The sequence below is a fragment of the Ambystoma mexicanum genome, chromosome 2p, assembly GCF_040938575.1.
Source record: "Ambystoma mexicanum isolate Mex_15411 chromosome 2p, UKY_AmexF1_1, whole genome shotgun sequence".
NCBI classification, from domain to species: Eukaryota; Metazoa; Chordata; class Amphibia; order Caudata; family Ambystomatidae; genus Ambystoma; species Ambystoma mexicanum.
This window is the reverse complement of record NC_090923.1, coordinates 1,162,219,436-1,162,245,643: the sequence shown is the minus strand read 5'-3', so window position 1 is coordinate 1,162,245,643 and position 26,208 is coordinate 1,162,219,436. Positions and strand designations below refer to the sequence as shown.

The 26,208-nt window shown below is 44.1% G+C and overlaps 1 protein-coding gene across 1 annotated transcript in view; it reads left to right on the top strand.

Annotated features, from left to right (window-relative positions):
• LOC138567268 (uncharacterized) overlaps positions 1-26,208 on the top strand; it is a 1,463,541-nt gene that overhangs the window by 858,120 nt on the left and 579,213 nt on the right. The window contains exon 6 of the mRNA XM_069645299.1: positions 6,694-6,862. Within this exon, the coding sequence (XP_069501400.1) occupies positions 6,694-6,862 (169 nt within the window). The remainder of the gene's footprint in view (positions 1-6,693; positions 6,863-26,208) is intronic.

The window sequence follows — 26,208 nt, the reverse complement described above, 5'->3', positions numbered from 1 at the left end:
GGCACGCATGGGTTTTGGAGAGCGGTTTCTTTGGCGTGTATAGGCAAACTATCAAACACCTACCCTATAAATGGACAACTCTCCTGTCCCATTCACCTGGAGAGGTGGGCCAAGCAAGGCTGCCCACTATCTCCCTTGCTTTAAGCTATTTTTCTAGAAACCTTTCTACAGTGCCTGCGAGAGGCATCCCGTTTGGGGGGATGTGCACAGAACAATGGCATTTGCTGATGACATGCTCCTGGCTCTTTCAGAGCATGCCGCATACCTTGAGGCGGTGGCCTCAGAGATAGTGTCATTTGGAGAAGTGTCAGGACTAAATATGAATGGGCATAAATCAGAGGTGCTGAACCTCACACTGCTGAGAGAAGCCATGGGAGAGGGACAAGGGCGTTCCCCGTTTCAATAGACGAAAGAGAGACTTAAATATCTGGGTGTCTACATAATGAAATACTTGGAAGCATTGTATGATGCAGCTTACCCCCAGCTACTCAGCGCTCTGAAAACAGACTTAACGCGTTAGAACCCTCTGCATATATCTCTGGATGGGGTGGATAGCCTCAATTAGAATGGTGAACCTCCTGCGCTTCCTCTATTATTTTCAGGCCCTGCCAGCTCCACTTCACAGACAAATCTTTAAATTAAACAATCGGCTCCTTTCCGCTTTTATATGGAATAATAAAAAACCGAGGGTAGCACTGCAGATGTTTATGGCCCAGAGGAGCCAGGGGAGATTGGCAGTTTCAGACTTTAGACAGTTGTATCAGGCCACCCAGCTATGGGTGCTGAAGCAGTGGCTGTCAGGGGTAGATAATAAACTATGGGTCCATATGGATAGAGTAGTGGTTGGCCAAGGGAGATCGGCCAGATAGTATGCAGGCGTCTCAGATTACAGCATTGGTCGGGGAGGTGTGGGATGATCTAATAAAACCGTTGGGATAATGACGCTGCCAGGCTTGTTTACACCACTTTTAAGTAATCCCCAGTTCATGCCCGGGATGGATGTGGGGGCATTTGGGAAGTGAAGAGCAGTGGGGTGTCTGAGACTTGGGGATATTATGCCAGGCCAGGAAATTAAATCCTTTGGGCAGTGTAAGCAGTCCTTCAGCCTCTCCGAAGGAGACAGGTTGTCGATACTATCAGCTCTGACACTGGGTGATGCACCCTCCCAACAAACTAGCGGCGAGCAGACAATTTACAGCATTTGACAAATACATTACATCTCACACAGGGACACACACCTGATTTCAGCAATATCTACTCTAATAGTTCAGGGGGTTACACAGGTGGCAAGTGGGAGAGGACGCTGGGACGACAAATATCAAAGGAGGATTGGCTTACCTGGTCTATCCAGCTGAGAGAGATGTGGTACAAGGTGCTCACCCACTGGCACTACACCTCGGAGAGGCTTGGGTCTATCTACCTGGAAGCGTCTTCAGACTGCTGGTGAGGCTGCACGGACGGGGTGTTTGGGTGCATATTTGGTGGTCATGCCCGACTGTGGTGCCCTTTTGGGAACAGGCACATCAAAAGAATGTTGAGTTCAAACCGAGTATTGGAGATGGAGGAGTGGATGCTGAGTCTATGGGGAAAGGAAACCGCGCTGCAGGGAAGGGCTCAGTTTAAGGCATGTATGGTTATGGTGCTGGCGGCGTTACTAGTGGTTGACTGGAAATGGCTGTGGAGTGAGTTACATACCATATTCAGAGGGACTATGCGAAATTCAGGGAGGATTGGGGATTAGTGTTGAAATACCTCCAGAAGATTACCGGCTTCAATGTGCATGCAAAATATAAGGATTTTGGACATTGTCTGAGGACCCTAACCAAGGCCACGACAGCAGGGGGCAAAGTTTGATTATCTGTATGCATTGAGGGGAGCAGCTCGGGGGAGAGAGGGTCAGATGAGGAGGGGGGTGGGAGAAGGGGGGAATGGGGCATACTGTTTGTCACTCACTACAAAATTTTAAATCGTTAAAACAAAAGAAAATATGTCCTGAGTAAATGCACAAAAACACGCTTAGGTGGGTGGGGTACACGTCAAGTGGAAAGTAAACAGAGTGTAGAGTACAAAGCAGCAGTAGTAGTACCTGAACTGGTATACTAAGTTGTCAGTGGGTGTCACATTGAAGGGGTATGAAGTAGCAAAGGACTGTGGGACAAAGGTGACTGTTCTCATAGTAACAACAGTAGAAGAGTTGTTGTTAAAAGGGAAGCAGCAGCTCAAAGAGAAGCAGCCTGACAAATATACCAAATGTACTGAAGAAGTCCTAACCAAATGTAAAGTTGAAATGTAAGAAGTCCTAAGAACTGTGTATTATTGTTATTGAGGAAATATTGCACCTGATTTTGAACTGTGATAAATTATCTTTAAGAAGAAACAATTTATCATCAGAACCAGGATTACCATTGGAGCAATTTTCTTTGCTGGAAATTGGAAAGGGATCTTTTTATCCTGGAACAAAGACGTATTATCAGTTGATTTTTGTTTGATTAACTTTTGCTTTGATTTGGAGTTTACAATACTTGGTTCAAGTCTTTTCTTTTGCTTTGAACATTTTGAAGTTGACTTTAAAGTCTGGGGAAGGGATCTTACCCAGGACAGGTGAAGGTCATTCAGATATTGTTTAATATTGTTGATTGCATTATGTTGCTATATAATTTCCTTTGTTTTGTTGTTTAGTGTGAGGGACAGTTTACCCATGCTAGAGATTGTTCCTTTAGTCTGTAGACTAGGTAGGGAACCCCACAGTAGAGTCGGGCAAGCAAGACTTATATTTACTTTAATAAAATGTCATATTTTCAGAAAACTACAAGCAGTTGTCCTCTTCACATTACTGACTCCTCACATTCTACCTTTTCCGTGCACTGCGTTCAGCTCTACCTTCTGGCAGCCGGTTCTACAGCATTGCTGCCAGTTCCACTCAAGAGAGGGTATCTCCCTCACCTGTTTTCGCTCATCTATTTTGAGTTTGCCCCAATCAGGTTCAGCGAGAGGTACTATACCGCTCAGCACACTTGGTGGCATCAATCCTCACACTCCTAGTCATCTTCTTCGTCCCAGTACATGTCTTACAAATAAATGGAAGACCAGTTGGATTCTCTTGTGTGTTAGTTATTTTCTCAGAATAAGGTTGGCTTGTTATACAACCGAAGATATTAGCACTGTTTGTAACAAGGGAAGGATGGTTTGGCTTTGGCAAAGAGGAAGGGGGTGACAAGGCGGAAATATACCACATTCTCTTGTGAATGGTTGTTCCTAATCCCATGAGGGGCTTCCTCTCGCATATGATATTCCCACTGTGCACCACCCCCAGGGGGATTTTTGTACTGTGGACGCAGCATCCTGGCTCCATGGGAAAGATCTTCCCCTTGGGGAGAAGTGACGACATCCACAATCCTTCACACCAGAAACCAAGAAGTTGCAACTTATTGAAAATAGTTTCCCAAAACCATTTAACACAACAAGTGATTGTCACTAGAGAGGTCCTCCCTCCCCACTGTCAGGTATACCTTTGTTATCATTGGGAGCATGTTGAACTAACTACTGAGAGTTATGTATGTGTACTTAATAACTCCTTTTTCTTAGAGGTGACCTAGAAAGAGGTGACATTGGTAGTTATTGTTTGGACATTATCCTTTTAGTTTCAGTGGGTGGCCTGCAACCCCCCTAGCAGGTAGGGAAACATGGAGATTGTTTGAAAGACCAGGGGTTTCCTACCTACCTTTCAGAGGCCTTAGTCTAACATGAAATCTCTGGATATTGTAATGAATCCAGTGGAGCCATCACTGGTTTCCCGACAAGGACCTCCTTCCATTTGGCCAGGGGATGACAGCCGCTACCTGATCCTGACCGTGGGGGTGGTACTGTGGGGTAGGATCACATGGGAGGAGATGGCTGTAGGGGGAAGGTGATGACCCCATCAGGAGAGATGCAATATTCTTCCCCTTCTAGAGAGGAGGACCTCATAATTCCTACGTTCTTGGTGGCTTGTTGTCATTATACAAATTCCTCCTTTTGTAAAATCCAGAAACCCCTTCCTACAAAACACTATAGGCAAAATACCATTCATACCTCATACACACATTACACACAACCAACATATCCTGTCTCTAATGTTTTTCTGAATAAAAGCCCTAAACAATATCACTCTAGAAATCCTAGAAATGTATGGGCTCCTAAAGCCTCAAGAACTGAGATGAAGGAGTTAATGCTGATTGAAGGAAACAGAAAGTTTAACATGCAGACTAGAAGTTTTGGTGAAGCATGAGTGCACTGGACATTTAAAAAGTGAAGAAGAAGGCAGAACCGGAGAAGGGCGCAGTACAGGAAAGGACTCTGCTGGATGCTGGAGAAGGTGGGCACTTCCAGACAGCTGCTGGACACTACACGCATTACCTACTGACGTGACGCAAAGCCTGGAGAGACGCAGCTAGCACAGTGGGACAGCCGTTGGGAGTATCAGCAGCAGAGCTACTAGAGACATGGTTGTGCCGAGACGTGCCAAAGCTGTTGAGAGCGCTGGAGGAAGGTCTGCAGTGCAAGGGAGTCCATCCCAGAGAGGAAGCTTTATCGCAGCAATGTGCCACAGGTCAGGCGCACTGCAAGATACCGGTGAGTCTGGCCAGAAGTATAGGGAACCCCAGGGGCATGCCTACAGGCATGTGAGAAAATAAGAATATTTGAATATCGACCAAGTAAAGTAAAAAGACAGAACTTGAACAAGTGCCCATGTATGAAATGTCAATGTAAGGAAAGTCGGAGCAAGTGTTAACCCAAGCAAATAAATACTAATAAACATATTAAAAGCCAGAACTTGAACAAGTCCCCAAAGTCCCTATGTATGAGATGTCAATGTGGGGAAAGTTGAAGTAGTACCTCAGGCCAATGAAGTAGGAGCACAGTGAATTAATACAACTTTGCTATACTAAAGGACAGTGAAACCGAGAAGAAGTCCTGGTGAAAGGTGCACACCAGGCAGTGAACATTTCGGGGAAGATAACTAGCAGAGAAGTGTACCAGGGGAATCCACAATACCCCAGAAAGGGATTCCAGTCAGGGGAGTATACCAGGCAATCCACTCAAGGTATATGGCTTGTCTTCCATATGTCCTCCCACCCTTGTCTTGTGATGCCTCGAAACACTTGTGTACAGGCGCATTATAAATGCCTTATCATATCAGATCAGATCAGATCATAAAGAGTTGTTGAAAAGAAGCCCTGGCAAGCAAACACCAGGCACTTCGAAATGAAATAAGAATTTTAAAATTGTGGGGATACTTAGCAGGAGAGTACACCAGGGGATCTAAAGAACCTACTAAAGGATTCCTGGAAGAGGAGTATACCAAGAGGGCCACTAAAGTCACAGAAAGAAACTCATTTCCTTTGCAAAACACATAGTAGAAAAGTATACCAAAGACTCTAGGAAAACACATGGATAAACCACTCATCTGAAGTTGTGAAGTTGGACAAAGACCTTTTCATGTTGAAGCCAAAATACCTGGCAGAGGGGTGTGCCCATTGACCTGAAGAGCTCACAGGAAGATTCCTGATGGATAAGCGCATCATGTTATCTGCAAATATACCAAAGAGGTTAAGGGGAGCCTTATATGGAAAGTGTCATCTGAATAAGATCCTTTTTTGTGAACTCAGTGCAACGTTATCTGGGAAGAGCTAAATGGTATGGGACATGTTGTTTGCACAGTATCTTTCCGAACCTAGTATAAGGAAACAAAGGAATTGTTATTTGAAAGAGACACTTTTGTCATCCTTAAGGAATTTTTGTTTGAAACAGACACTTCTCCAGCATTGGATCTTTTATAGATCCACATGCTGTGAATATTCCCCGTTGTCAGGCTGGGAATCCTCGGTAAAATAGAGCATGCCATCCTTAAGGTATTGTTGTTTGAAAAAATACACTTTTGCCATCGTACCTAAATATCCAGAGGAAGGGACCCACCCTCTGGATCCAAGGGTTTCCCCATGGAAAATATTTTCTGTTGGATTTATCTACTTGCTTTAATTTTGAACACCCATAGTTGTTCAATTCTAGTGTGAGGGTCAGATTAGTATGTTTCGGACACACAGACAGTTTGTATGTTTTGACGACTATACACAAACAGATCTTTAGTTTTAGTTTCCTAGGCAGGGAAACTCTCTTTAGGATAGGGACATAGAGGCCTTTATCCAACCCTTTTATTTTAATAAAGATGTCCGATAATGAAAATACTACAAATTTGTGTCCGCTTCTCATTTCTGACCCCTCACAATATCGCTATAAGCCCTCCTGCCTCTGGGTCAAGGTGTGAACTGACGACTTTGCCATTTACTGAATGCTGTTCACACGTTGCAAACCTTCTGATGAAGTAATCATTCCTGTAACAGTCAAATCTTTGAGGATGAGTGCATTTCTAAAATGGCTTTCTGAATGCTGCCCCCTGTTTTGTCAGGAGTGGGTGTCAAGTCTAACGGAGGGTTTAGGTTTCCAGGCCAATGTATGGTAATCATATCGCTGCATCTGCCGAGGGTGCAGTTACAGAAAGGATAGTGGGCAGGTAAGGTGCCGGACGTAGAGGTGGGCAGGTCACACTAACATTCATAAGGGCCTGGAGGCTTTTTCACCTACTTTCCATGGTAATTGGGGAAACTTGGTTTTATGCTACAATTATCAATATTTAAACTTTATTTATTTTTCCAGCTTGTGGCCAAAGAGCCGCCTACATTCCAAGTGACATGAACAGTCAGGACGTGGAGACTGGAGAATTTCCTTGGATGGTGTCCTTGAGCTTGTCCATTTACCACTTCTGCGCTGGTTCCATCCTGAATCGCTGGTGGATCCTGACCACGGCTAACTGTGCTAACGTCATGTAAGTTCACAGTTTTGAATCTATTTGTGGGAAGGCGGCAAGCTGTAGGCATCACAGTACAACTCTGCCAGCCATACTTTCCTTGGACTCCACCTCCCCCAGCTCACTGTCAGGAAAATTGCTGTTTCACCCTTATGCTCCATGTCAGATTTACAAATGTACCACCACCAGCACTCTGCTTGTAGTGAAGCTGTATCATGATCAGAATTGCACCATAGCTAACTCCCTTTCTGAGGAGAAGCTGCCTCATACCTGTCACATTTAAATGGACCAGTTCTGCAACCCCAGCTTTCTGTCAGGAATGAGAAGTTACCGCCAATAGCTGACTGCCCGGAGATTAGCAGTACCATTATTAGGTGCTGGCCAGGAGAAAAGCTGCATTGCACTTGCTTCATATCAGGGGGACCAGCTGCACCACACCAGGTAGTCAGATAGGATAGGAACTATTGCCCATAGCTATATTTCCAGAAGCCAAAATTATTGCAGCTGGCATTTTACCGGGAAAGAAGCTGTGCCTGTTCCCCCATCGTCATGCTTTCCTCAGGCCGTTACCTCACACCAGCAGGCCATTGCCAGTAGGTAAGGCAGAGCCTGCCACCCTTTATCACCAAAATACTGTTGTTGCAGGATGATAATGTGCTTCTTTCCCCTCCCGTGTTAGCTCCCCACTCCCTTTTTCTCTGCTTCCCTCACTGTGTTCTTCCTCCATGATTGTAAAGCACTCTGTTACTTCCCTAAGCTAGGTCTGGGCTCAGTTAGTACCCTAATAATAATAATAATAATAATAATAATAATAATAATAATAATAATAATAATTATTTCTACCTTAGAAAGCATTCTTAATTTCCTGTTTCATGCCTTTCCATTCATTTTCTTTTGTCAAACACTTCTTCAAAACTAAGACATTTCATCCATAAACAAAGCTTAAATTATAGCCTTTGTAAGATACAAAAATACAAACATTCAGAAAACCATTGAAGAATATCTTGTTGAGAGATAACAACAAACATATGTACTTAACAAATTAATTGCTTGTGACGACTCCTTCCAGATCTTACCGAGAATATATGTGTGTTATACAAATATTAGAAAACATACTGAAGGGGAGTCATAGGAAATCCAATATTAACCCTTACTTCCAAGAATCAGATAGATGGAGTGCTCTCAGGCATGCTGGACTTAAAAGCACTGTTTCTCCTGCCCCACAAACGCAACTAGAGGCTGCAACCCAGACTGAAATCTACAGGGATTTTAATTTAAATCACAAATTCACTTTTCCGTTGCTAAAGTCTGCCACAATGTATTCTATTATAGATTTATATAAGGAGTGTCTCTGACACCATTGCACTCCTATTGCTAACGTCACGGTCAGCAATATAATATGAACTACTTTCCTCATTCCGGAACAATGAGAAGAAATCCCCTTAATCGGGAGAGCGAACAAAATAAATCTCTTGTTCCCAAGTAAAATCTTTATCATTCACCCCATGTATGTTATTTATTACAGCCCTCCTAAAGGTCTCCAGTTTTGGACAGTTCCATTAGTTCCTTTTTGAGTAGTGATCCATCGCCTGCGTATTCCCTCGAGCACCATCTTTTAAAACTGGAGGATATTTTAGTTAACTTTAAAGGAGTCATAAACCATTGGAAAAAATGATTTTTGAGCTAATTCCCTACATGGAACCCATAGTGATTACATTTTAGCAGATAACTATCTTGATTCCCAATCTCGATGGGAGACCTCCTTCCTGAGGTTTCTTGCCACTGTTTTTCATTTATTTTATTTATTGATGATTTACAATGCACAGTTGCTTTGCAGTGCCCCAAAACGAAAGCGAAGGGAAAAAGGATCATTCACAGTCTTGGAACATTCTATATCAGTAAAGGCAAGAGAAAGGGAAAGGAGAAGTGCTGATGAAATGCATCAAGCAAAAAATGCAAACAGAGTAGAAACATATAAGACTGTAGATGTGAACAAGTACAAGTAAGTGCAAAAAAGAAAACCGGGCATGGAATACAACATGCATGCCCACTTCCTTGGTAATGCGAGGGTTTTTGTCTTTGGACCATCTGAATTATTACTCCAAAGTGCGGTATGAGACCATTCCACAGTGAGCATTAACAACGTATCAAGTACAGACAGCAGCATTCAGTGTGTGACATCAAGGGGAAGTGGTGCATGTCATGAGTCAAAAGTTCTTTTCAATAAGAAAATTGTATGTTCTTCTTTCTTTTTTGTTGTCAGTGTTCATGTTTAAATAATTTTATCCTAATAATATCAATATATTAACTCCTTATTAGCCGTCAGGATACACAAATAGCATAAATGTGATAAAGAAATACAATAAGGTATTCGTAGAACAAAGTGTGCAATAGGCATTCATAGCATAATCCCTTCAAATGCCATGAAAAGATAAAATCACGTATGTATAAATATTAGTATAAAACATTTCTGATCTATGCAAATAGAATTAATACTGTTTATGGGTGAGGATAGAATGGAAAATAAAGATAATGTATCAGACTATTTCTATCAAGTAAAATCAAAATGTAACTTGATAAAACATTTGAATTCCCAATGACATTCATAAGAGCAAGAAAACAAATACAAAATATTTATCAATCAATTTGTTTATTTCGAAAATTGATATTCTATAAAAACACTACAATATCTCATAAACACATAAAATACATAATAACAAACCATATTCTAAAATACATTTACATGTTCCCTCTGCAACCCAACTTTCCATCTTAGTAATACGACACCAACCGGTTCATGGTTACACCAGCCATTCCATTGAATATTCATGATAAAAAGAATTAGCAAAATGTCATAAAGTCATTGTTTCCTTCTGAACAAAGCTTGTCTCGGTTATGACATTAAACACCAGCCAATCCTCGGAGTATCTGCCAATGTTAAGTACAGAACAAGCTTGAAGGTATTGAGCAAAACCTGCCTCCCTTAACATGGGTTTCAAGGTTCATTCTCTTATAGTTGAATACACCGGGCAAATAAAAATAAGGTGCAATAGGTTTTCTTTTAGGGTTTGACATAACAATGTTTTCCAGCGGTCGTGCCTGAGCACAATTATGTTGTCGCTGTAAGGGGAAGGCAGTTGAATCTTGTCCTTCTAATATTGTTGTTTTTTTTCGTTTGGGTTGTTTGTCCATTCCAGACTGTATTGGACATACTGTTATTGTATGTTTTCGGTTGAGAGGTTTTGCTAACTGTATTGATAACCACCTTACTCGCATTTAGAGAATCATCTGCATTTTTTAATTGCCCTGCCATGGTTGGATCCAAAATAGTTGGAGCAGTAAAGTGGCGCTCTGTGTTTATTTCCTTAAGACATACTTTTATGTACAGTAGCCCCAGAATGCCAAGAACTCTTCTTTTAACTAACAATTTCTTTATAATGAGATTGCCATCCTAGCCTTCTCATTACTCCAGATACAGAACCAGTGTAAAATTGGTCGAACAGTTACATCATTTTCTAAAAAGGTAATTCTAGCTACATATGGACTGGGATCTATGACCAAGAAAACTTTCCTTGATGTTGTGTGTCCTCCAGTGGAATAACCACTAGTTACTAATCCAATTTATGTAAACAAATGTGACAAAACCTGCCATTATAAAAAAATTCTAAAAAGATTTCTCCATTTTTTATGTGGAGAGAGAAAAGTCCTTCTTTGGGACTGCATCAGTCTACTTTACAATTCTGCAATGCCAATTATCATGTTTCAAACATAGAACCACTATGAGATTTGTGAAGGCATCATGAAGTAAGAGACAGACAACAGATTCAATATTTACATGAAACACTTTTATAACCTTAAATGTCAGGATGGAAAAAGGCCTAACGTGCACTAGGTGGATTTTTCTTACCTAAATAAAACTGAGTGAAAGAGTTCAACTGAATTATCTGTCTTTGTCCAAAACATATCTTGCCCTCACAAACTGATATACACATTGCACATCATAACAAGTTGGGCGGTAGACCTTACCTCCGGCGGTAACGGTATTAGCACCACCAATACCGCTCCGCCGGATCACGATCAGCACAAATACCTTTGGGCCCAAAACATACCGGCGCGAATACAGCCGCCGCTAATAGAGCTGACAACACAAAGCAAAATTACAGCCGTATCACAAGTGCATGCACAGCAGTATTAGTGCCGAAAACCGGCGCTAATAAAGCTGAGAATTACCTCCAGCTGGAGATAAATGAACCCAGGTGCCAGGAATCAATCCAAAGGTGAACACAATGCACACTAGGGGCTATGTAAGAACCACCCAGGCCCCAAACACTGTTTCCAACACCATGCCGCTTTTATTTTCTACAAACTGGGACAGGCAGTTGCTCAGGCTGCGCCTGGACCTTCAGATGCAGGACAACCAGGCCAGAGCACAGGGAGTTTAAGGGGGGGGGGGTAAGGGGATGAGGAGAGCACCCCCAGTAAAGCGAGCACCCATCCCCAGAGTCAGGCAATCACTTTGGGCCCTTAGTGACACCCAGTTGGTAGCAGACAGGGAGACTGTCACTGTCACTGAGCTGCTGGCCACAATACATGAAGAAATTGGGAGAAGGATTAACATCCATACAGCTGTGCCCCCACTGGTAAAGCTGGTGGCAGTCCTGCAGTTCCTGGGGATGGGCACTTTCCAGCACTCTGTGGCCATGATGCATGGCATGGCACAGTCAAGATTCAGCGCAGTCCTGGGCCAGGTGCTGGATGCCCTTCTGCGTCTAGGGCGTAGGACATGGGAGGCACAGGGGGCACAAATCCCCTCCACAATTTTAAGTGGGGGGGATACAATGGTATTTATCCCCCCCAGAATTTGTGAAAGAAAAAAGACAAAGAAAACACTTTTTGAGTTCAAATCTTTCATAAACAAAATGTAAATATTTAGAACTAAACTGGTACATTCACTCACATGTCGCGAGTGCATACATGCGCCAGAGAGGAAGTAAGTTAATTATATTTTTCCACACAGCATTGTGGAGATTGTTCATTTACACAGCTTGACAGTATATTATGGTATTTTACAATTGTGCAGGACAGTATTTTGAACTTATGAAGGTTCATATGAATACGCCTGTTGCTGGCCGCCTATATAAGGTATGAACACATGTTTATCATTTAGTTCTAAATATTTACATTGGTTTAAGAACGATTTGAACTCAAAAGGTGTTTTCTTTGTCTTTTTTCTTTAATCTCTATATATCCACTGCTACCTGCTTCAAACAATTGTATGGTATGTACGAATATACATTGTCCATTGTGGGTATACCTTGGATGAATATGTATGGGTTTGTTAAATCTTTCCTGGTTTTTCAAACAAAATATGTGGTCACGAAAATGTAATTACTCAAGGCACATTAGAGAGTACAGCCATGACGAAGGAGATGTGGATCTAAGAAATGCATTGGCAATAAAACTCTCTGTAATGAAAATTCAACCATATTGGCTTGGGTTCTTCCATCTTTTGAATTGCCAACAGGAATTAGATATTTGATACTCTAACAATATTGATTGATTTTTTGATTGAACGATGCTTTTGGGAACCAAGGAGCTACACAATTAGGATAAACGTTATTAGAACATCAGTAGTATCAGTCCATTAACCTCAGAGGAGGTATAATTGAGAGCGACTGTTTTGATGAGTGTGTGACACCCACCTTCTTTCCCGACTTTGTATATTTGACTCAGGTGTCTCTGGGCTTCTTGCAGTCAGCTCCTAAAAAACTAGTTTTCAACGTTTTTACAAATATATCTACTTGATTCGAAAAAGTAGGTGGCACCCACCTTTTCCAAATTTTTTCACCATAATGGTTAGAAACGCGGCCAGCTGTGTCGTTAGCGTGCCCCCGGCTAGAGGAGCCGCCCCGAGAAGGGTGGGGCTACGGGGAAGTATGGTAGCACCCTCTGCCCCCCTTGGAGAGCAGTGCAGGTGTGCGCTACGGACTCCTGCCCACGACATGTAAACGCAGCGATTAATGGTGCCACCTGTGGGCGCTTGGAGAGGTTCACTCTAGCCACAGTTCTTCCCAGAGAGAAATTTGATGGTTAAGGTCGCAGCTGTTCAGTGCGTAACTTGGTACAGAAGGAGGGCAGGGGCTGCCCACACACTACGTGCACAAACAGCGCCATCCACACCCTGCCAGTAGAGAGGTGTGTGGGGAATGGAGTCTGGAACGAGGTGTGTATGGAATGGTCAGAACTGTAGTGTGAGGAGTGTGTAGAATTGGCTGGCGAGAGAGGTGTTCCTACAATAGAGTTTGGAGACGTGTGGTGGGTTTTGTGCATAGGATTTCTATAGGGAGAGGGGTGCTGTTAAGTAAGATCCTAAAAGGGCATAAGCTTGCACAGGAAACAAAAGGGATAATGCAGGTTTAAACTTGATTCAAGGCAGTGCTTCTAAACGGTAAGTACTTTCCGGCAAAACATTTTAGGTGGTAATTACATGATTTTTTTCAACAAAAAGTGTTTTATTCAGTCCAGTCAATTTCGTTTCAATTGTGTAATATCCAGAAAATATAGATTCTAGCAACGTAACAACTGTTGAACATCTTCAAAATTAAACAGCTTCACCAAACCAAATGATAGACTTATGGAAACTTAACGTGTTTCGGTTCTAAGACTTCCATCAGAAGCATACATGGCTAAAAAACATAGAAATTGCAAATTTTAATGATTCACGAAGTAGGGCTTAAATGAATATAATCAAAAGCACACCCCTCCACCACCTAGCTACATGGGCATACTGGGAGTTGGAGTCATCGAGATACGAGGTAATTGTGAGCACAGAACCAAATGTCAGTCATGTTTGAAAACCATTGGCATGTAAACACCTGGTTTTTCACAGATCTGGCCCATTTGCTTTTGGGTTTCCTTCACATGACCTCATTTTTATGGGCCCATACAATTGCATGGAGGTTGCAAAAACGTGCAGAGACAAACACTCTGGGTTTTTTGTTTCCTATGGACTCCTCATATGGAGCATGATGCAGGGCAGGAAATGTGCTCAGGGAGTTCCCTGCTCTGTGCAAGGGATCTCCAACTGCTTCCCAATGTTGGTTTGGTTGGAGAGGTAGTTATCCCTTCACTTATGCCTGCTCTTTTGTGTTTGATAGGGGTAGGCAGAGGCTGTGGTCATCCTTTGTTTTGATGGACATGTTTTATCATGTTTGGCACTATTATGATCTCTGCTGTTTGGGCCTGCATGCACGGCAAAGACCAGCAATAGATGCCACCATGGTGGAACACGGTGGCAGTTATCACAGTGGGCGCCTATGGATTTGGCCAACTATTTGTACATGGTATAAACACTGACAGAGCCCATAGGGATTCCGGTGCCACATTGGCATCCAAGCCTGACACACCTGACATGGGAATTCAGGTTCACAACCTGTGGAGTAAGCATTGCAACTAAGCGGCCGCATGGCAGCGTCCACAGACAGTCCTGGAATTTTAGATGGCATGTATGTTAGAATTTGTAGCTTCACATTTACTACTAAAAACGTGGACCTCCATGTCCCACCACACAGTGTTCACATGTCACAACCAGTGCTGGCAAGCTGTTGTGAGTGGCATGGGGTCACTGCCAGCTGTCAACCGGCACGCTGTGCTTCCTGCCTCGCTGCCTAGCAACTACATGAGCTACCGGCCGCTCGGCGACTAAAACCCAATAAATAAATTAAAAAAGCAAAGTCCCAAGGTGTCCCCTGTCCCCTCAGATATTATGGGTCTCCTACGCCCCTGCAACCAACACATCGGACTGCCAACCACCCAGGCCCAGGTGAATGACATGAAGGCTCGCTTTTATGCCACCGCAAAAAACTGCCCAATGTGATAGCAGCCATGTTGCGTTGGTGGTGCCCCAGGCCCATGAGGTCGTATACAGGAACTGCAAGCATTACCACTTCATGAATGTGCAGGTGACCTGTGACACTGACCTCATCATAAGCCACTGCTGTGCCCGCTACCCAGGATCCACCCACGACTCCATGGTCCTACGCAACAGCACACTGCCGGGATACATGTAGAGGCACAGAGGACAACAGACCTGGATAGTGGGTGAGTACAAACTCTGCCACATATGCCCGTTGAAGCACAATAAAAAAAAAGGGCCGTGGGATAACCTCAGAAAGCATTGCATGTCAAGATAGAGCACTGACAGCACCCGTGCAACCCCTGCACTATCGATGGGGGGCATCCAAAGGTGCATGCACACGTTTGACACAGATGTGCACACACATGGTGATGGACACGCAGTGCTGCCATCACAATGACACATCAGACCACATGTACCACAATGCATCTTGAATGTGGCACAGCACAGATCCACACAGTAGCACCTAACAGCATTCCCACCTGTGCCACAGAGTCACTGTGTGCATATACAGGACAAGTAATTCATGGCTTAATAAGCAAAGGATGCACACCCATCACACATACACATTGCATGGCCTGGATGCACACAAGAATGCTCACAGCTAACAATTGCCAGGTACAATGAGACTGCAGACCCATGCATGAGACAAATGACTGATGTCCGTATTCTACCCCATGCAGGCAGCTCGGAATATTTGCAGCTGGCGTGGCTGATGACCCCTGTGGGTGCCCCACGTACACCACATGAGACTGCCTACAACCATGCCCACAGCAGGACCTGTGCATGCATAGAGCGCTCCTTTGTACTCCTGGAGGCATAATTCAGGTGCCTAGACCTCACTGGAGGGGCCCTTATGTATGCCCCTGACAAAGTAGAGAAAATAGTCTAGTGTACTATGCTCCATACCAATTGCCTGTGGATAAATGTAGTTGTAGGGCATTGCTCTCCCTCATCTGCTCGGCTAGGGCAGAGACCCCTTCGCACATCTCGTGCACCCTCTGTCCAAACCTTGTCAGTGAGGCTATGCAGGCTTCGACACCTCTCCTGGTCCGCGCATTGTCGCGGGCCATCCTCCTCAGGGCCGCTTGGATGGCGTCACTAATAGCCTGCATGTTCTCCCTTTGGTGCTGCCATTCCTGCATCGTATTAATCTGCTCCATGACAGCGCCCATGGTGACGATCGGCTGGGATGGTGAGGTGGGACGTTGCATGGTGGGCCTGGTAACTGGGAAGCCATAGGAGCTGGTGTCCGTCTGGTTCCGGGGTGTGTGCACGCCGCCGGCATGCTGGGACCTGTGGGCCTGGGCTACACTCCATTTCCCGAACTGGGCTCTCGGTGTGTTGGGTGGTGGAGGGCGGCGACAGTGGGTTTGTGTCGGGGTGCTGCAGCACTGTGGCTGTCACTGCTGCTGTTGCGTGCCCCTTTTTCTTCCTGGGTGATGGTTGTCAGGGCTGTGTCCTCCCTGGCAGCCTGGACTTCCACAGTGGTGTCCTCACTGGCATCAGGTGTGCTCCTAGCAGGCTGGCCCTGTGATGTGGAGGAGCCCCTGCTGCGGCCGGATGTGGTGGGCTGTGGCTTGCGACTTGGTGTCATTTGGCGTCCCCTTCGTGTGGTGGTGGTGCTGGTGGTGGCGTGGGAGGGCGCATGTGAAGATAAGCCCGCTGCGTCCTCATCCCCTGACGCCTCGTTGTAGCTTGTTTGCCTGTAGGGGACTTAGGGGATGGCGTTAGGACACATTGCCTCACATGTTTCGGCATACATGACAGTAATCACATGGTGAGGGGACGATAGAATATAAAGGGTTGAAGTATTACTATATCTTGTTGTGTTCTTTGTCTCTTCTGTTTTAAATTTTTTCTTAAGATTCTTAAATATTTATTGTATGTATACGATTTATAAATCTTTTATTTTGTGTAAGGTTTATATTTTGCAAACCAAAATCACAATAAAAAAAATGGCAACCACACTATGAGAATTGTTTCAGGAGAAGACGTTGCATCTCCCGAAGAGGTGTGTGAACCCTGGAGACACGAACCAGTGTGGTGGAGCAGTGGAGCTCGCCAGCAAAGGAAGAAGGAGAGTAACGTGTTGGGAGTAGGAATTGCTGTGGAGACGCCAGGAGCCATAAAAGAGTCCCCTGGCGCTCAGCAGCTCGAAGAGGCATGGTTATCCTTACCGAGACCTGAAGAAAAGCAGCCATGCATTAGCGGCACCTCGAGAGAGGCCAGGGAGGCTTCGGAGTAACCCAGAGTGAGAAGCAAGTGGCAGAGCTATGCTGCGGAAGCGCGTAAGGGACTGAAGATGCTACACATAGTCAGTGAGTCAACCCAGACAAAGTGGGGACACTGGGGGTTTCGGCGACCCCCACCAACGAAAATTTGAACGTGATGAGATTGCAAAGAGTGCAATGAGTATAAAAGACAGAGTGCAAAACCAAACCCCAATAACATATGAGTGCATGGAGTGCAGATGTGGGGGAAAGCTTAACCGAACATTGAAACAGACAGATATACCGAACCAAAAACGTTATAATCAGTTTTGGATATAAAGAGGAACTTTATGCAAGAAGAGAAGTCCTGGCAAGAATAAACCAAGCAGTTGAAAGTACAAGAGGAGACGTTCTGGCAAGAGAAACATACCAGACAGTTCCAACTACATAAAAAGTCCTGACAGGGGAGTGTACCAGGCATGGGAAGTACAAGAGAAGTAATTGTGAGTGCATAAGAAGTCCTAGCAGGGGAGTATACCAGGCAGTTGGAAGTGCATAAAGAGTCCTGGCAGCAGAGTATTCCAGGCAAATTGCAAACCTACAAGAAATGTAAATAAAGGATAGTGTTTGTTGAAGAAAGAAGGAACTTGTGTTAAAGAAGGACTTACAAGGCTAAAGCCTGTGTTGCCTAATAGGATTGTTGTAGGCCAAAGAGAGGCAAAAAGAACTATTAGAACAAGAGACTTTGCTATCCCATTGAAGAATCCAGGGAAACAGAATCATCCTCTAGAACCAAGGTCTTTCCCTCTTAGAGAACATTTGTTTGGAGCTATTCTCTTTTTCATTTATGAACTCTTTTTGTCAATACCAGGTTAAAGACATTTTCCCTTCTCACTTTATTATTTTGTTTGTAGTGTGAGGGTCAGGATAGAACGTTTGGATGCAAGAACAGCTTTTGATTTCTGACATACTGACACAGACAGATCCTTCGTTTTTGGTTTTTAGTTAGAGAAACTCCTCTTTAGAGCAGGGTCAGAGAGGCATTTTTCCAACCTGTTTAAGTTCATAAATTTATTTAACCAAAAACATGATATCTTTGTGTTCGGCTTTCATTTCTGACCCTTCACAGGAGGGCTGAAAGGGACGAAAAGACTGGCCAAAAAGAGACGCAGACTATTTGGATGGAAACGGGAGGAAAACATTTTTTAAGCGCAACTAAAGGAAATTACTTACTGGGCTAGGCAAGCAGCACATTTGGCCCTGTCTCATTAGCTCCAAACAAAGTTAGAGTTTGGTGCTTGTGCAGTTAAGGAATGCTTGTTTGTGTTCCTGGGTCACACGACCTAGTGGAACAGCAATCTGAGTCGAGATGGAGTGGGCTAGAGGCAGGGCCGGAAAGCTAAGAAAAGGGTTGTCCATTAGGAAACGCGGATTGCGTAGGTGGAAACGGGAGAAAAAAATAAAATGTAAAGCACCACCAAATGGAAGCATGTATTGAGCCAGACATGCAGCACGCCAAGTCCTATTTTTGAATGTTCCTATCTCAACTAGTTTTAACCAATGAGTCACCAGTGTCTTGCAAAGATGTGTTCTTCTTCAGGGGCCACTCTAAATTCAGGGTGGAAAACCCTTTCTGCCTAGAAGGGGTGGTGTGGAGTTAACTACAGCAACAAGAGAATTAAGTGAAACTAAGTTTAGAATCATCTCTTCCTTGTAGCCTCTGGTTCCTGTAGTCTAGATCTCTCTTGTTTCAGTGAATGTTCCTCACAAGCATGAGCAGTAACAATTGAGAGGTATTGGTTAAAAGAAGCACTTATGAGTTGGTGGACGATTAATTATTTCAAGAAAGAACGAAGTTGCATAAGCATAATACACTCTGTTAAAGAGGAAAAAGAAACATAAATTGCAAATTTGACCACATCACCCCGATATTCGTCGAACTGCACTGGCTCCTCCTGCAAGGCTGTATCATCATCAAATCCTGCTGCATCATCTACAAGACTGTCACCATGAAGTCTCCAAGCTACCTCACTGAGCGACTCAGCATATCCAGAGGTCTATAATCCACCAGAAATAAGGATATGTGTAGACTTGAAATGTGCTGAGGCAAAAAGGAAAAAAGCAGAAGACAGGCCTTCTCTGTCTACGCCCCAAGACTCTGGTACCTCCTCCCCATCAACATCTGACTCACTTTGACAGTTCAGGAAGGAGCTCAAGAACCTCCTCATTAATGAATGGCTCCTCCCTAACACCTAGATCCATACACCATACACTCCACACCATACCTGAGACAGGGTGATCTGATCTCCACTGTTTTCTCCCCATGTTATTTTTAGACCAATTGCTGACAATCGCCCACTCTCCCCTTTTGTTAGATCCCCACTCCGTTGTTTCTCTGCGCCCTAACCTTGGTCTTCCCCCTATATGCTCTGCTGCTTCCCTAAGCTAGGTCTGCGCTCAATAAATACACTAATAATAATAATAATAATAATAACCCTAATAATAGTAGTTTGACAGATTATCCATCCTAAAAGGTTACAGCAGATGTGTTAGGAAAGCATTTCTTTTTGCAATGTTCCCATCTCTTTCAATGGGACTCCAAGCATATTTGCAGACTGATTGGGTGAGTGAGGTTTTTTTTAGCCTCACTTGACAATTCAAATCATTTGATTTTAGAAATACAGTTTGGTCCCAATGGCATCAAGGGCAGCAGGGTCATGTCCTCCACTGATTACATTGTACAGCACTACCACTTCCCTTAAAGGCATGGTCTAGTAAAAATGTTTATTTAAAAAATAGATAGGCAACATAAAAAAAATACTAGCATTCTCTTTTTTAAAACTTCCTATGTAAAATTTTGAGCTATTCAAACTCAAAATTCGCAAAAGCAAGCACATGGGCGCATCCATTTTGTGAAATGGATGCCCTCCTGTGCTGGCTTTTGCTTTTGCGGCACTAATGAAGGAAAAGCGAGCCAGCTGTAGTAAACAAAAGCTACCGCTGGGTGGCTTTCCCTTCATTAGTGCTGTACGCGGAGGACGGGGACCGGAGACCAGAGCAGGAAAGCTGCAGCTGAATCTCGTTAAGTGCTATTTATTTTTTTTTTAAAATAAAAATAAAGGAGCCCGCAAAACTTAGAAATAAAACCGCAGCTTTAAAAACGTTGTATTTATGTTTGCGGTCACTTTTGAAGCGACCGCAAACATAAATACAACGTTATTGTGTTGGAAAACACTGCGGTTTTTCTTTCCAAGTTTCTCAGGCTCCTCTGGCTCGGAGGAGCCTGAGAAACTCAGAAAGAAAAACCGCAGCGTTTTCCAACAGAACCGTGTTGTGTTTCTTCCTGAATCTGCTTTCCCATTTGGGGCTCTCGGGCTCCCCACGGGGAGCCCGAGAGCCCCAAATGGGAAAGCAGATTCAGGCAGAAACAACGCAGCATTGCGGAAAACAACCCCGTTCTGCCTGAATCTGCTTTCCCATTTGGGGCTCTCGGGCTCCCCACGAGGAGCCCGAGAGCCCCAAATGGGAAAGCAGATTTAGGCAGAAACAACGCAGCATTTAGCATTTCCCATTTGGGGCTCTCCGAGAGCCCCAAATGGGAAATCAGCTGTAGGCAGAAACACTACGCGGCATGTAAACACAACCGCGTTGTGTTTCTGCCTGCTGTGGCTATCACTTTGGGTCTCCGGTGCTTCCAGCACCGGAGACCCAAAGTGATAGCCACAGCAGGCAGAAACACAACGCGGTTGTGTTGGAAAACGCTGCGGTTTTTCTTTCCGAGTTTCTCAGGCTCCTCCGAGCCGGAGGAGCCTGAGAAACTTGGAAAGAAAAACCGCAGTGTTTTCAAACACATAACGTTGTATTTATGTTTGCGGTCGCTTCAAAAGCGACCGCAAACATAAATACAATGTTTTTAAAGCTGCGGTTTTATTTCTAAGTTTTCCGGGCTCCTCCAGCCCGGAAAACTTAGAAAAAAAAACGTAGCTAGTGCTTATTTTTGTAAAAAAAATAAATAGCACTTACCGAGATTCAGCTGCAGCTTTCCTGCTCTGGTCTCCGGTCCCCGTCCTCCGCGTACAGCACTAATGAAGGGAAAGCCACCTAGCGGTAGCTTTTGTTTACTACAGCTGGCTGGCTTTTCCTTCATTAGTGCCGCAAAAGCAAAAGCCAGCACAGGAGGGCATCCATTTCACAAAATGGATGCGCCCATGTGCTTGCTTTTGCGAATTATGAGCTTGAATAGCTCGAAATTTTACATAGGAAGTTTTAAAAAAGAGAATGCTAGTATTTTTTTTTATGTTGCCTATCTATTTTTTAAATAACATTTTTTACTAGACCATGCCTTTAAGGATAATAGTGCAGGAGCACCAGGTTGCCCCTTTCTGCTTACTTTAAGTGCCATTTAATCAGTGCAGACCAGACAGGCAGGTGGTAGTGATACCTGCATTTAGTTTTTACATTTTTAGGATCAATCCTAATTTCAATGCAATATGGTGCTCAAATGGCTAATCTTGCCCTGTCATTTCAGCTCACTGGCTCTGTTGGCAGTCTTCTTCCCAGACAAGTATTGAAAATATCCATATATGGTTATGATCTTTTGAAGGCTTCCAATCCTGGACAGCCACTTCAGATGCATTGTGACATACTCTGGCATGGATGAGTATCATCATGTCTGGGGCATGTCACAATGCATCTGAAGTGGCTGTCCAGGATTGGATAGCTACTCAGAGTTTGTTCCATGTTGCAGGTCCATTAATAGGTGGGCTGGCGTCACTCCCAGCTCATATGTCCGTATTTGGAGGGACCTGGAGCCATTCGAAAAGTGGACCTTGAACCTGCAATCCGGGGTGTGAGAGGCCACACACTGATGCTGGAAGCTGCTGCTGCGAAAATCATTGCCAACACCAGCTCCTGTAAGGTGCAGCTTAGTCCTCTTTCAACCAGCAGAGGCCTTCCAAGGTCTCTCCCTCCTTTAAACTGGGGGGAACAGGAGGTTCACCATCCTGCACCGCTTGGATGTCCTCCTGGAGCACATGGTAGTGATGGGCCTCTAATCATCCTGAGTAGGACCTTTCTGTGTCTGTACTTTGTTCTTTCCTCACTGCGATGCAACTTGCTGTTCAAAGGTCTTCATGCACGTCTGACTTTGTGGCTTTGCTGCCGCTCTTCACCAGGTAGCTGATCCTCTCTGGAACTGAATTCCTTTGTTCTCCTTCACCTCCCTGCTGCTGCATCACTCTGGACCTTCCTTATTCTGCATGCTAATAGCATAGGTCCATCCTGTAGGTATCCAGAACATTGAAGTAGTAAAGAGGGTCCAGACCCAACAACTCTGCAGACCCAGCTGTCATCGAATCTTGCCTCTGTACATGCTTTCCTAGACCTTCTTTGCAGCAACTATGGTGAGAGAGGTCACCCCCAAAGGCATTGGCTTACCCGGAGGCATTGATCTTTTTTGCCAGGGTGTGAGACACTTTGTTGCCAACCTCTTTTGCTGCCTCTCCGGGCCCCATAATAGCCAATAGAGTATTAAGTCCTATCTTGCAACCTGACCTTTGGTTTTGGAACCTGGGTGCAGATGTCTCAGATGGGCTTCCTTTAGACTCTTGTGCTAGGTGGCAGCCCTCTTTTCACTAAACTCTAAGTACCATCTTACAAGTTATGTCACTATGACCGCGCTTGACTGTTGTATTGAGCCAGTTAAACCCTATGGTACAACGTTGATAACACTTTTTAACTACATTTAAGAATCCAAAACTTGTTACTTACCTAAGACTATCGATGGACTATTGTCCCTAGGTTAGATTTGGGCTTCTCATGGTAGGTTTGCAGGTTTTGCGGTGTGTTGGTGTGCCCTATATGTGTATAAGCATTGATCTGAAGTGTAGTAGGTGTCCCATTTGGTCAACAATGTTGTTTTGTGTGTATATAAATACATATCATTTTTACTTACTGTGAAGAACCAGGAATGAGACACCGACACATCAGACTCATGGTTGCTACAAACATTTATTTAAATAATAAAAGGGTTGGAAAAAACCTTACTATCACTATTTTAGGAGGTATTTCCCCTACCCCAGCCTATACTGAGGATTTGTCCTGTGTCAAGATGTCCAAAAGCAAAAACGTCCTGTGTCCGAAACCCTACTCTAACCCTCACATTCTAGAAACTAACTCTAAGGGCCGGTGAGACAGCCCAGGAGTGTCCAAGGGGCAGGTGGTGAGATCCTGACTTTGGAACGAAGAGCCAGTGTGAAGTCAGCCCGTTGAGTCTGAAAGCATTGCAGAGCTGGGTTGTGAAGAGCATGATACAGACACAAGGTAAGAGAGAGGACCACGCTTGAATGAGCATTTATTTAGAAGTTAACGTAAAGTCTTTTAAAGATGCAAGTAACAGTGTAAGCACGTGTGTATTGGACACTGAATCGGGATGAATGAAAGAGGCCAAGTGCAAGAGGCACGAAAGAGGAAGGACAGTATAAAAGAGGGTACAAGCTACCCGAAGAGGGCCAGAAGGCAGTGGAAAAGGTGCAAGAGGCACGGAAGGAAACAATATAATAAGGGGTGTGAGTGACCTGCAAATACAGAAACCAGTTCAAGAGTGCACAAAAGCATGAAAGAAGTGTGCAGGTGGCACAACCAAGATAAAGAATAAAAGACAGCGCAAGTGTGTACAGAAAAGGGGAAGTAATACAGAAAAATGGTGCTGGAAGCACCTGACAATAAAAAGTGCAAAAGGAAGTGAAAGTAAACAAACAAGCGAGGGTCATAGTGGTCGCACTGAGGAAAAGCAAAAAGCCTAGCGTTTTTGAAAGCCTCTGACTTTCCCTCATAAGAGGATGATATGCAGGAAAGACTGTTCATAAGAAAAAGGCAAATCCTGACTTTGTGTTTTGAAAGCTGGAAAAGGCCTGAGCTTGGGGAAGGGAAACCTAAGGGGACTATTGAAGAAATTGACTTTGTATTTTGTGGTGAAAGCTGGAAGAGGCCAAAGTTTGGGGAAGGGAAGCTTAGAGGCCTATTGAGAAAAATAGACTTTGTGTTTTATATTGAAAGCTGAAAGTGAACCAGTTAAAGCTTGGGGAAGGGAACCCCAAGGAACTCAAGGACATTGAAGGTGTTTGAATTCACTATAAGGGGCCCGTGGAGGAGAAGATCTTACGAACAGCCGTGGTGAGTGAACTCATCTTTGTGACATTGACCAAATTGCACCTGGTGAGAAGACCACTTGAAACCAACTTTGGTTTTTGCATTTCTGTTGACCCACTATTTTTCCTTTTCAAAAGACTATCACATTTTTGTACAGCGTGAAGGCAAGCATAGGTTTAGACACAGACAGATTTTTATTTTGGACTATTAGACGACGACAGTGTTGTATTGTATATAGTTTACCATGTACATAGTTAATGCTTGCCTAAGGTGCCAGTGATGTCCCATCATTCCAAATAGAACATAGCACTTTGTCATCACCAGAATTTTGAGGTTGTAGAATGTTTATGTGAGAAATCACTGTCAGTTGAGTGGCTCACCAAGGAAGGGAGCTGCAGCCTGTTATGTGAGCTCTTAATAAAGGCTTTGTTACTTAAAAGGAAGTGTGACATAACTTGGTTTACAATATTGCCGATGACTGACCACTGCCCAGGCTACAGCGGACAGAGGCAGGGTCTGTATTGAACTCACTGAGAAAAACACCCGAGACCTGCGGGAAGCTGTGTGGTGTATTTAGCAACAGTGGGATTGCCCAGGACCCACAGGTGAGAGGCACAGCAGGTTTTGCCCCACATCGAATTAGGAGAGTGCCCATCAACTCTCTTTCACAACGAGTGGATAACTGTGACTCCAGGGCCCACCGCCCTTCACAGAGTGTGTGTGTGTGTGTGTGCACCGTTGCAAGTGGACCGACAGGTCAGCGAAGGAATGAGGGGCTGTAATTGTCTAGTGTGAAAAACTCGATCCAAGCTGGTGTTGCCTGATGTGGAGAGGTCCCTTTGAAGATGTTTAGGGCATGCGCGTGCAAATGTAAACCCTCTGGCAGATTGAAGGAGTGCAAGGGTCCCCATAGTAACCACTGCGAGCAAGCACCCGTTAGATTTAGTGCCATTTTAAGGTCAGGTGGCATTGTGGCCTACCCATCAAAAAGACACTACATGCCATATTGAGGTCAGGTGGATCACTTAATTGAAGGAATAAGGTGCACCAAAATAAATAAAGCGTTCGCCAACTTCAAGTGACTATTGGGATTAAGCAAGAGTTTTGAGGATTACAGACCAGTACTAAAAAAAAATAACAGGGGGAAAAAGGGAAACGCGCATCCCTACAACAACATTAAGCCTTAATCAAGCATCCTCTGTGATCAAGCACACCAGCATTGGCAAATATACTAGCACCAGCAATTTGTCTTCCTCAAGGATGTGGCAAGCCGATGATCAGATGGAGGGAATGGAAAGAAGATTTCTTGAAATTCACCCTGGCAGTATATGGACCGAATTACTCCTTTGATAGAAAAGCTGCTCTACTGTTTCACTGATTAGGGCATGGTGGACAGGAAGGGCTGAAAAGGCTACCTGAACCAACGGAAGAAGGATGCGACTTGAGTGCATTCAATATTAGTGTACTGAAACTTCAAAAGTACTTTGAGGTTAAAGAGAGCAAAATATTGGCATGGAACAGATTTACCACAAGAGAGCAAAAAAAAGGTGAAACCATAAAAGAATGTCTCACAGTGTTGAGGGGTTTGGCTGTAAAGGGTCGATTCAAGTCTTGCTGTAGAGAAAAGCATCTGAGGGATTAACTCATGATAAAATGAGTGGAAGATAAAGTGCGGGAAGAACTATGCAAGGACAAAGATCCAGATTTAGATAGGGCTGTTGAAATAGCAAAGAATGTGGAACATACTTCCACTTGCATTAAAGAATTTGTTAAGGAAGGGAGAGCCACCGACACTGGAAAAAAGAGCCCAGAGAGATCAGAGACATCCTTGGTAACAGGGAGAAGCCACCTAACAGATTTCCAGGAAGAGAAACAATTTATAACAGAGACAAAAGCATGGACAATGAGTGGAGGTTCCAAGGAACAGAGAGAGGCTTTCAAATGCATAACAGAGGAACTTGCATGCCCAAAGTCACCAGTGGGTGTTACAGATGCAGCAATACTGACCGTTTTGCCAGGGACAGAGAGTGTACTGCCAGATTTGGGGAGTGCAGATGATGTGGCTGGAGGGGACACATATTTAAATG